At 40.0% G+C, this 12563-nt stretch overlaps 1 protein-coding gene across 1 annotated transcript in view; it reads right to left on the bottom strand.

The window, feature by feature from the left end:
• Positions 1–12563, bottom strand: part of CEP89 (centrosomal protein 89) — a 63373-nt gene that overhangs the window by 28842 nt on the left and 21968 nt on the right. Inside the window, exons 8-12 of the mRNA XM_028143022.2 lie at positions 11157–11375; positions 9127–9272; positions 5174–5224; positions 4924–5007; positions 2294–2397 (exon numbers count right to left, since the gene is read on the bottom strand). Coding sequence (XP_027998823.2) covers positions 2294–2397; positions 4924–5007; positions 5174–5224; positions 9127–9272; positions 11157–11375 — 604 coding nt within the window. The remainder of the gene's footprint in view (positions 1–2293; positions 2398–4923; positions 5008–5173; positions 5225–9126; positions 9273–11156; positions 11376–12563) is intronic.

Genomic DNA, 12563 nt, shown 5'->3' with positions numbered 1-12563 from the left:
GACGAAAACCTCAGATTTAGTTTAGAACTCCTTCCCATTTTATAGGTAAAGAAACTGAGCCTGAGGTTATCCAATTGGTCAGGGGACATTAGGAAAAGAATTTTCAGCCTAGAAGTTTATTGAGCTGCATTGAAACTAAAGAGAAAACTTCTACTAAAGTGCAGAGTCAGTGTGCCCGAGGATCTGGCGGGGATGTACTGTACCTCACACCTGTGCAGGTACAGGAAGCAGCAGCCAAGGAGGCACAGGGGAGGGCACGATTTTGAGGGGCTTCAGGAGTGTGATGCTCCAGAGCCCGGGGTCCCCTTCCTGCGATGGAGGACAGTCAATTCAGAGGGGCCTCAACAGGCACTGCACAGATGGTGACCTAAGAGCTGCTCCCCTCTGCACCAGTGCAGGCCACCACCAGAGTAGGGTGCACATTTCAAATGGCAATAAACACAGGATTGGGGAACACGGCTAGGATTGAAAGTGGGATCTCTCTTCCTTTTATTTTATTTACTAGAGGCCCAGTGCATGAAATTCATGCACTTGGGGGGGCCCTCACCCCGGCCTGCGCCCTCTCGCAATCCGAGAGACCTCAGGGGATGTCCAACTGACGGGGGGAGCGGGCCTAAGCTGGCAATCAGACATCCTTAGCGCTGCCGCGGAGGTGGGAGAGGCTCCCGCCACTGCCACTGCACTCACCAGCCGTGAGCCCAGCTCCTGGCTGAGCAGCACTCCTGTGATGAGTGTCTGCCCCCTGGTGGTCAGTGTGTGTCATAGCAACCGGTCATTCTGCTGTTCGGTCAATTTACATATTAGCCTTTTATTACATAGGATTTCTTTGGGTGTTTTTTGTTAATCCTCATCGGAGGATATTTTTCCATTGATTTTTAGGAGAGGGAGAGACAGGGAGAAACATCAATGTGAGAGAGACACATCAATTGGTTGTCTCCTGCACACACCCTGACCAGGGCCAGGGAACCTGCAACCGAGGTTTGTGCCCTTGACCAGAATCAAACCTGGGACCCTTCAGTCCCTTGGTCAATGTTCTATCCACTGAGCCAAACTGGTTAGAGCTTATTTAGTTCTTATTTTTATTTTAAGGAAAAATAAACAGGTTTCACTTATAACTATATACAGGTTAGAGAAAGTATCTGAGGTTCCAGTTTCTCACGAGGACTCTTGGAGGCACGTGAGGCCCAGTCTCACTGACCTGCTTCCCAGGGAGCCACTCAAGGAAGGTTTGAGGGAGACACACTAGGAAACCCAACAGAAGAAAATCCAAGTTCAACAGGAGAAGCCACAGTGCACCAAGATCCAGTAGCTTCCAGGCCAGGCCCAACTGGCACATCAGTGACCATAAAATCAGGAAAACTGACCTACCAGTAAGAATGCTGTTGACTCAATTCCAAATTTCTGAATCTCACATATGGAAAATATTTAATTTTTTCCAGGAATGTTGACATACTTTAAAAAATACTAAACATAGCATATACAAGCAAAAAAGATATATCTAAATAGTTCTTGCTTCTTAGTCTTGCCTGGATATTCCCTTTAGACTTTTGAAGACTTACATTCTCAAATTCAGTGAGTAGGCATTTGATGCTGCTGTGCGGCTGAACAGGACGTGGCCCTGCCCTTGAGCTCACAGAGGAGAGGGAGACAGATGTGGAACACTCAGGCAGCCACTGTGTGACAGGTGTGACAACACAGCCTATGCTTACGGCTAGGGCAGAAACAGACACGGGAGCAGTTAACTCTGCCTCTAGGAAGAACTACGGTACTGACCAGCGCCCTTTGAGCAGCCCTAATGGGTGACTACGAGTGTAGGGGATTGAGGGGGGAAGGGGAGCAGCATCAGCAACAGGATGGAAGTGAGGCAACACTCAGTGCCAGGGAGCAGGGCCTGCACGCACACACACACAGGGCAGGGCAGGGCAGGGCAGGGCAGGGCTGTGTCAAGGGCTCACTGTGCTAAAGCCCCATGAGCGGAGGAGTCTAAGAAAGAGTGGGACCCAACAGGTTTGGGGTGGGAAAAGCACTGTAGAAAAATACAACGTCAGGAAATAAAAATGGGGACAGTAAATATAGTTCAGGTTTAAAAACCTATTTAGAATTTTTAAAGTAGTCTTTAAAATACAAGTTTAGAATAAACTACTAGGGTTTCATTATACCTTATTAATTTCTTAGAAACTCTCCCTTAAAGTATTTTACTTTAAAAAAGAAAATATATTTGATGATTTAATAAAATTTATTCACATTATCTTGTTTTTAACTAGTAAAATATCAGAAACACAACGCTACTTGCCATTCCTCACTGGTAACAGGACCACTCTTGTTTAACTGTTGGTGCAATTCTTTATTTTCTTTCACTACTTCTTGGGCGCGCATCCTGAACATTCTCATTTCTTCCTGAAATAAAATTTATGTAAACATAATACACACATGCACACATACCTATATTTCTTAGTTCTGCTGCTGCTGCTGTGGCTAAGATCAAATGTTAACAGCTTTTGAGTGAGTCTCACAGTAACAGCAGCCTGACACCAAGTGCTGCCCTGGCGGAGCTCAGTCTCGTGAGAAAACGGGGGATAAAAACAATGCTGAGCACAAGGAACCTGAACCTCAACATTCAAATCCTACTTTCACAACGTTTTTCTATAACTGCCAAATACTTGGAAAAATAAAAAGGTCATAAGAAAAGCAGAGATGCTTGTAAACACTATAATTTTTCCTTTGTTTAAACACTTTGGAGGATAAAATGGAGCTTTTTAGATAAAAATAAGACCTTTCCAAGAGATTAGTGTGGGGGCTGGCGTCTCTTAATTTGGCTCCATTACAACCACAAGAGAGCCTCTGCTAAAGCCAGCACAGCTGCGTCAGTCATTAGCCCCAACTCCAGGACTGTCGCTTGGTCTTAGTTTTTGACTCCTAAACCTGTGTTTGTGGCACTTAAAAACGTAATTACAGCTAACAGCCAATCTTATTTCATGTTAGTTTCAGGTGTGCACACACCTGTGGCACTCCTGCTGGGCCTCCTCCATCTCAGCTTTTCTCAGCCAGCCCGTGGCCGGCGTTAGTGCCTTGTGCTGTCCTCCAGTGAGAATCCTGGGTGCCGATATTTATTCTGGGATGCTTCTACATTCTCTTCTCCCAGCCAACAGATATTTATGCTTATACCTGTTCAACTTAAAACAATGCCAAGTAACTCCGCTACCTCCCACTTGCTGGCAGTCCACCGGCTCTTTTCAGAACAGGGGTCAGGCAAACTAAAGCCTGCAGGCCAGTTGCCTGTTTTGTAAATATAGTTTTAAAAATATATATATTAATTTTTATTGATTTCAGAGAGGAAGGGAGAGGGAGAGAGAGAGAGATAGAAACATCAATGATGAGAGAGAATTATCAATGGGCTGCCTTCTGCATGCCCCCTACTGGGGATCAAACTCTCAACCAGTTTCATAGGTTGTGACCAGCTGGCTCATAGGTCGACGCTCAACCACTGAGCCATGCGAGCCCAGCTGTAAATAAAGTTTTATTGGGTCGCAGACATGCCCACTTGTTGGGTGTCTCTGGCTGCTTTCATGGTACAACAGCAGAGCTGAGTAGTTGTAAAACACAGACTGCGTGGTTTGCAAAGCCTAAATTATTTACTAAATGGCCCTTTACAGAAAATGTTTCCATGGGTTTTTTTTAAGTTACCGATTTCATAGAGAAAGGGAAACATTGATTTGATGTCGCACTTATTTATACATTCATTGTTGCTTCTTGTATAAGTCTGACCAGGAACAAACAAAACCTTGGTGTACTGGATGATGCTCTAACCAACTAAGCTACCTGGCCAGAGCTCCTGGCCCCTTTTAGAAAGAGCACCGAATTAGTAATTTTATTAATTATTAGGGTGGATATTTCATCAATTAGTATAAGATTAATTTGTCCTCTAAAAGAAATTTTTCAAAACTGCATTACAGCCCTGGCCAGTCAGCTCAGTTGTCCCACCAGGTTTGATCTCCAGTCAGAGCACATACAAGAATCAACCAATGAAAGCATACATAAGTGGAACAGCAACAATTGAAGTTCTCTCTCTCTCTCTCTCTCTTTCTCCTCCCTTCCTCTCTTTCTCTAAAATCAATAAATATTTTTAAAAATAATTTTTTAAACTGCATTACATGGGCCATGTACATGGGACAGTGTAATAAGAAAAGGCTTGGTGACTCTTAAGAGACACTTCCAGCTGGGGATCCCAGGAAAACCAATACTTCTCTCCATGGGCCCTTCTGCTTCCTGAGATCTCTTTGCCATTTCAATGAGGGAACAGAGGTACGTAGCCTGGAAAGGCATGGACATATCTGCAACACCCAGAGCCTTGGTCTCCTGTGCAATTCAAATGAGCTCCACTGCCAGAAGCCATTCCCCAAACAACAGAGGTGAACAAGGCAGAAAAGAATGAAAACCTCACTTTCTCACTGTTTCCAACAGCTCAATAAATGGAATTCCCTGAGGTCGGCTCTTCACTGAATTAAGAAGACCCCGTAAAACACCCCTGGCCTGCTACCTTCCCCAGTCTGCCCAAATGTCCCTTCTAACAGTGGTGTTTGCAGCTGCAATCAGGAAAGAAGTGCCTTGCACTGCAGCCTTCTCTGCACCCTGAGACCCCAGCCCATGTGGGGCTGCCTGTCTGGGAACTTCCAGTGCAGCACCACCTTGGCCCTCCATAACTCCATCTAACCCTGCCCACCCCTCCTGCTCCACCAATCACTCCCAACCTGCCTCCCCTCTTCCTTCTTTCCCTGCCTCCCACCCTGCTTCATTCCTTCCTTCCTTTCTCCTTTCCTTTAACAAACATTTGAGTACCTATTAGATGTTTGAATAGGTATTCAAAGTTTAAAATGGTCTTATTTTTTTAATAAACCTTGTCTCTTCTGACATCTGCCAACCTACCTGAAGGGTGGAAATGAACTCGTCTTTTTCTTTCATTCGGTCTTCATAAGCCAGCAATAAGGGTGACAGGTACTTTATATCCAACTGAAGATAACAGTTGGTAAAGAAGGTTAATATAATTCTTATATCTAAACACAATCAGCAAATTTTTTTAAAGATGATAAAATACACTTAATTTGGAATGGATTTGAATAGCTATTCAAATATAGTCCAGAAAATAAGGGCCTGAAATTAAATAACTTTTACTTACCAACCAGGGTGGTATAGGGCCCTTTGATGGTAGGCCTTCGATATTTATACTCTAAGAACGAAACACATTTTGAAGACAAATTAAACTATACTTCTGAAATTTCAAGCCTTATTATCTTATTAAAAATATCTTATTTTTAATCAACTATGCATAGCAATCTATACATCCATATGTGTAGAAAATGTTCTTTTGGGATGTTTGAGAATAATTTGAGATAAAATGCCTCCTTTCCTGTAATACTTCAGTGTATATTTCCTAAAAAGAAAAACCTTCACTTACTCAACCACACTGCCATCATAAAAATTAAGAACTCAACAGTGATATACTATATTCTAATCTACAGAATGTATTCAACTTTCAACTTTTTTTTTTAATACCATGTAGTATTTTGGGGAGTATAACTGTTCAATTTCTTATGATCCTTAGTATTTTTGTGTTATCGGTTCTAATGCCTCCTCTTTATTTCTAATTTTATTTGAATAATCTTTTTTCTTAGTCTAGCTAAAGGCTGGTCAAATGTATGTCTTTTCAAAGAACCAGCTCTTAGTTTCATTGATGTTTTCTGTTGTCTTTTTAGTCTCTATTTCATTTATTTCTGCTGATTTTCATTTTATTCCTCCTGTTAACTTTGAGTTAAAAGTCTTCTCTTTTTAGTTCCTCAAGGTGTAAACTTAGGTTATTTATTCTTTATTTTTAATGTTTGTATTTATTGCTATAAATTTCCCTTTAGAACTACTTTTGCTGCTTCCCATAAGTTTTGGCATGTCATGCTTCCATTTTCATTTGTTTCAAGGTATTTTTTTTTTCTTTTCCGTTTTCATTTGTTTCAAGGTATTTTTTTTACTCCTCTTTTGACCCACTGGTTGTTCAGTAGCATGTTATTCAATGTCTACGTATTTGTAAATTTTCTTATACTTGATTTCTAATTTCATACACAGTGGACAGAAAAGATGCTTGATATGTCAATATTCTTAAATTTATTAAGACTTGTTTTGTGTCCGAATGTATGATCTATCCTGGAGAATGTTCCATGTGCACTTGAGAAGAATGTGTATTCTGCTGCTGTTGGATGCAAAGTTCTATATTAGGTCTGTGTGATCTAACATGTAGTTTTAAGTCCAATATTTCCTCATGATTTTCCATTTGATGATCTATTATTGGGGTATTGAAGTCCCTTACTATTATTGCTATTTCTCCCTTCAGTTGTTAATATTTGCTTTATATATTTAGGTGCTCTGATATTGGGTACATAAATATTTACAATTACTATATTCTCTTGATGAATTGACTCCTTTACCATTATGTAATAACCTTCTTTGTCTCTTTTACCATTTTGATTTAAACTCTATTTTGTCTGATATAAGCATAGTTACCCCTTCTTTCTTTTGGCTTCCCTTTACATTAAATGTATGTTTCTATCCTTTCGCTTTCAGTCTAAGTCTGTCCTTACAGCTGAAGTGAGTCTTTTGTAGGCAGCATATAGTTGGGTCTTTTTTCCATTTATCCATTCTGCCACTCTATGTCTTTTGATTGTAGAATTTAGTCCTTTCATTTAAATTAATTATTAAGTATGGCCTTTTTAGTTGCTATTTGTTCATTGTTTGCTAGCTGTTTTGTAATTCCTTTCTGCCTGTCCTGCTCTCTTCCTCTGGGATTTGATGCTTTTCTGTAGTGGTATGCTTTGATTCTTCCTTTCTCTTTCTCTATTGTGTACATCTCTTCTAGGTATTTGCTTTGTGATTACCATGAGGCTTGCATAAAACATTTTTAACATTTTAAGCTAATAACAACTTAACTTTGAGCTTCTAATCAGCTTGCATCTCCATGCTCACTACAGTTCCCCTCATTGGGTCACTGGTGGGTCTCGGTACACACTAAACACACAAAGTTCTATATTTTTACCACTACCCCACATTTTGTTTTTGATATAATAATTTATACCTTTTTGTATTGTTTATCCATTAACAAATTATTGTATAGTTATTTTGGATACTTTTGTCTTTAACCTTTATAATAGAGGTATGATTTCCTACCATCATTACAATGCTGGAGTATTTTGAATTTAACTATATATTTACCTTTACCAGTGAGTTTCATACTTTCATATTATTTTGTTACTAATTAGTACCTATTCTTTTTAGCTTGAAGAACTCCATTTTCTAAAAACACATTTTTTTATTGATTTCAAAGAGGAAGAGAGAGGGAACATAGAAACATCAATAAGAGAGAATCATTGATTGGCTGCTCCTGCACACTCCCTACAGGGGATTGAGCCCGCAACCTGTGCATATGCCCTGACAGGGAATCGAATTGTGACCTCCTGGTTAATAGGTCAACGCTCAACCACTAAGCAACACTGGCTGGGCATTGAAGAATTCCTTTTAATGTTTCTTGTAAGGCTGGTCAGCTGGTGATGAACTCCTTTGAATTTTGTTTGTCTGGAAAACTCTTTATCTCAGTTCTGAAGGACAACTTTTCCAGGTAGACTATTCTTAGTTGGCAGAATTTTTTCTTTCAGCACTCTGAATAGATCACCCTACTCCGCTGTGGCCTGCAGTTTCTGCTGAAAAATCCACTTATAGTCTTATGGAGATTCCCTTGTATGTGAAGAACGTTTTCTCTTGCCATTTTTAAGATTCTCTCTTGGAGACTCACTGACTCCAAGTGGGAGATGGCCATTTTTGCATGCTCCTTTTACCTTTTGACAATGTAAGTTAAGTGTGGCTTAGTGGTTGAGCATTGACCTATGAACCAGGAGGTCACAGTTCGATTCCCTGTCAGGACATATGCACAGGTTGTGGGCTCAATCCCCTGTGGGGGTGTGCAGGAGCAGCCAATCAATGATTCTCTCTTATTGATGTTTCTATGTTCCCTCTCTCTTCCTCTTTGAAATCAATAAAAAAAATATGTTTTTTTAAAAATGGATTTCTTCAAGCTGAAAAGAATAGGTACTAATTAGTAACAAAATCATATGAAAGTATAAAACTCACTGGAAAAGGTAAATATATAGTTAAATTCAAAATACTGCAATATTGTAATGATGGTGGGTAAATCATACCTCTAGTATAAAGGTTAAAGATAATGTGTTTTGGTGTGGGTCTCTTTATTTTATTTATTTTTTTGTTAATATTTTTTCATTGATTTTCAGGGAGAGTGGACCCACTGTGTCCCAACGAGGGGACTGCAGTCAGCACCTAGACGCAGGATGATTAGAAGTCAGACTCTCAGGCAGCAGTCAGGAAAGTATGCAGTTATACCTCTTTCAGGGAAAAAGTGGGAGATGGCCATTTTTGCGTGCTCCCTTTGTGCTGAGCTAGGGTATACAGCTTTGGAGTTTGGGGGTGTGCTCCTGAGCCCATTTAAAAACTGTTTCTTGTTTGCTATAAACCTGTGTGGGACTCATGAATGCAAGTCCCATCGACTAGAGTTAGGTGATTTGGGGTCTGTATAAACTAGTCTATCTTCTTTTGAGAGTTAGTGCACTGATAAATTACAGTTCTAACTTGAGGAACAAGACTTAGAATTGAGCCCTAGCTGGTCTGGCTCAGTGGATAGAGTGTCGGCCTGTGGAATGAAGGGCCCTGGGTTCGATTCTGGTCAAGGACACATGCCCGGGTTGCGGGCTCGATCCCCAGTGGGGGCATGCAGGAGGCAGCCAATCAATGATTCTCTCTCATCATTGATGTTTCTCTCTCTCTCTCTCCCTCTCCCTTCCTCTCTGAAATCAATAAAGATATATTTAAAAAAAAAAAAAGGGGGAAGGAAGGGAGGAAAGGAAGAGAGGAGGTTGAGGGGAGAAAGAAATAGAAAGGTCCCTAGACATGCTGTGCTTTGTATGTGTATTTTTATGCCACATTGTAATAAATATGAATCTCTCAATTCAACTTGAAAGGCTAAAAAAAAATCTGGAAAGCCACATCCATTGGTTGAGTTTTCTTAATTGGAAACATTACCTCTTCCTTCGATAAATGCCTGAATTTTGTTTGATATCTGCTTAGTTCTACATTCAAACGATGGACAGTCATTTTCAAACCATCATTTTCATCCACCAGTTCTTGAGCTTGTTTTCTTAGATGAAGTAATTCAGGTGCAGCAACTACTGAAAAAAATTAATATTATACTCTAAGAACGTGTATCAAATAGATTAAGATTTTATATAAATTGCTAACCATCTGCCCTTTTTTCCCTTTTGGGCTCACAGAGGCAATGAATTACAAATATATAGGTTCAAATGAATAAAAGTTTCTAAGTTTTTTAACACTAAATAGTCAACATTTTGGAAGTTTGTGGAAATTTTTACATGTACAACTAATTAAGGTAAAATAAAAACTTTAGATTGAAGAGGAAAAGTCATTGTTTCCAATGATATATAAATATTTGTCTTGCAAATCATATAGTATAAATGGAAAAATTATTAAAATAACTTTCCCAAATATTAGAAAACATAATAGAAAATAGATCTCACAAAGAAATAACATAAATAATGTAAAGTATCTAGAAATAAGTGTGACTAAGACGAGAAATATACAAGGTCTATATGAAGAAAATGATACAATCTTTCTTCAGGCAATAATATTAGCCTTATATAAATAGATAGATGTATAGGGACAAAATCAGTGAATATATGTATAACCTGAGAGGTAAAAAGGACTTGACATCCAGGGCATAAGCCATAAAAGAAAAATATCCTTTAGATTTAAATTATCAACAAACTGAGAAAATATTACATACATGACAAAGGTTAACATCCTTAATACACAAAGAGTTCCTACAAAACAATGAGAAAAAGCCAGATATCTCAATTTAAAGTCGGAAAATTTAGCCCTGGCCATTGTGGCTCAGTTGGTTGGAATGTCATCCAATGTACCAAAAGGTTGCAGTCAGGGCACAGACCTAGGTTGTGAGTTTGGTCCCCAGTCAGGGTGTTTACGGGAGACAACCAATTGATGTTGCTCTCTCACATCGATGTTTCTCTTCTCTCTCTCTCTCTCTCTCTCTCTCTCTCTCTCTCTCTCTCTCTCTCAAATCAATAAAAACATATCCTCTGGTGAGAATTTAAAAAAAAAAGTAACATACCAATGTTAATTTCTTAGCGTAGACAACCGTACTATTGTTAAGAGGTTGACATTAGAAACCTGAATAAAGACTATAATGCAGCCCTGGCCGGTGCAGGTGCAGGAGGCAACCAATAGATGTTTATGTTTATGTTTTTATATTTTTATTTTATATTTATATTTTATATATCTTTTTTTGTTGTTGCTAATCTTCACCCAAGGATATTTTTTCATTGATTTTTAGAGAGTGGAAGGGAGTAGGGAAAGTCACATCCATTGGTTGCCTACTGCATGTGTCCCGACCAGGACTGGGGACTGAACCTGCAACCCAGGTATGTGCCCTTGACCAGAATCAAACTGGGATCCTCAGACTGCGGGACAACGCTCTAGCCACTGAGCCAAACTGGCTAGGTCTCAATGTTTATGTTTTGATCTCTCCCTCTCCCTTCCTCTTTCTCTAAAATAAATAAAAACATGTTTAAGTGGGAAAATTTATAAAAGAAAATGATATGCAAAGATATGAAAAAAATATCCAAGCTCACTGATAACAAGACAAATACAATTTAAAATGGGATTCCTTTTTTTGCCTATCAACTTAGCAACAAAAATATAATCCTCGTTATTGGTAAATATGTGGTGAAAATGCATTTTTATATGCTATTCAATGAGATAAAAACTGATATGAAATATATGTAAAGTTACTTTCTTAAGCACCAAATCCAGAAGTAGGAATTTCTTTAGCATAACAATAATAATGATATAGCAGATAAAGTCAAATTTCAACAAGTATTTGTTCACGAAAGAATATTATAACAAAATATCAACATTAAAATCAACAAATATTACAAACTAAAATATTAACTCTCAAAATAAGAAAATGAGTTAAGTCCTGTTTGTTCCTTTAATTAAAAAACTGTAGCTGTCCCCACCTTCCTTAGAGGATGCTTTCTCAGCCTCTTTCAGCTTCCCATTTTCTTTTACTATTCTCTTAAATTTTAATTGTAGTTCTTTCATTGCTTGTTTTACTCTGTTAAGTTCAAGAGTAAGGGTTTGGTTTGTTGTATTCAGATGCAAATTTTCTTCTTTTAATTCCTCAAACTTTTCTTTGGTTATTTCTATACATCGGTGACGTGTTTTACCAGTTATATCTGAAAAGGTATAAGGAAAACGTCTTAAAATATTGGCATTTACAATTTTACATCAAAATTACATGAGACTCCACTTGAAAAACCTTGTTAGCAACTACTTTGTGTCAGGCCTCATGTTATCCTCTTTGCTCCTGGGCAAGGAATGGCCTGCACAAGAAAGAATGAGTGGTCTGATGAGACTACAGTGGATGACAGAGAGAGGTGACAGAAGGGGAAGCAGGAATCAGGGGAGGCGCTTGCAAATCATAATACACAGAGTGGAGGCGACCAGGAACCAGGAAGGCTTTTCGGCAGAGGTGTGAAAAGAAGAGGTTCTACTCTCAGATGAATCCCTCAGGGCAGCAGTAAAGAAAGGGAAGGGATGAGGCCCAGCCCAGAGGAGCTCTGAGGGCAGCACTACGATGGGAACAGAGAAGGGATCTATGAGAGAGACTCAGGGGCTGAAGCCCCACAGGACTCAACAGGGAGGGGCAAATCAAGATCTGCTGTTGGGAAGACACTTAGCCAGACAAGGAAACAGATGGAGCAAGAGAAGCTAAGCTCCGTTGAGGACACAGGTCCAAAGCTCGGAAGGCAGCCTCAGCTGAAACAGAGGGGAGCCACCAGGATGTGGGCAGTACCTGATAGCACCATGGAGAGAAGAAAACCAGAGATCACAAAGGATTTTAAGAAAGATGGGAAAGCCCTAGGGGGTTTGGCTCAGTGGACAGAGCGATGGCCTGCGGAGTGAAGTGTCCCAAGTTCGATTCCAGTCGAGGGCACATGCCCAGGTTGTGGGCTCGATCCCCAGTAGGGGACATGCAGGAGGCAGCAATCAATGATTCTCTCTCATCATTGATGTTTCTCTCTCCCTCTCTGAAGTCACTAGGAAGGATGGGAAGAAAACAGAGCGATGTTCCATGGAGAGATATGCTCACAGAGCTCAAAAAAGGTGAAAACTACAATGGGCTCCCTGGCCAGGGCACACCTCCCAATGGAGGTGGAAACAGAAGCAGAGCTTCTGTGGATAGACAAGAGGGGGAGGGGGCTGGTGGCTCCAGACAGTAGATTCAGCACACACCCCAGGGGACAGGCAAAAGCGAGGGAGGGGACTGGTGACTCTAGATAACACCTTCTGACCCTGATACTCATGTATCCAGTCCTTAAAACATGAAAGGAAAGGCTAAGAAATGAGTAACTCCACAGCTA

This window comes from Eptesicus fuscus, chromosome 21 (genome assembly GCF_027574615.1).
Source record: "Eptesicus fuscus isolate TK198812 chromosome 21, DD_ASM_mEF_20220401, whole genome shotgun sequence".
In the NCBI taxonomy this organism is placed as follows: Eukaryota; Metazoa; Chordata; class Mammalia; order Chiroptera; family Vespertilionidae; genus Eptesicus; species Eptesicus fuscus.
Note: the sequence above shows the minus strand (reverse complement) of the source record. Positions and strands in the feature narration are given on the sequence as shown.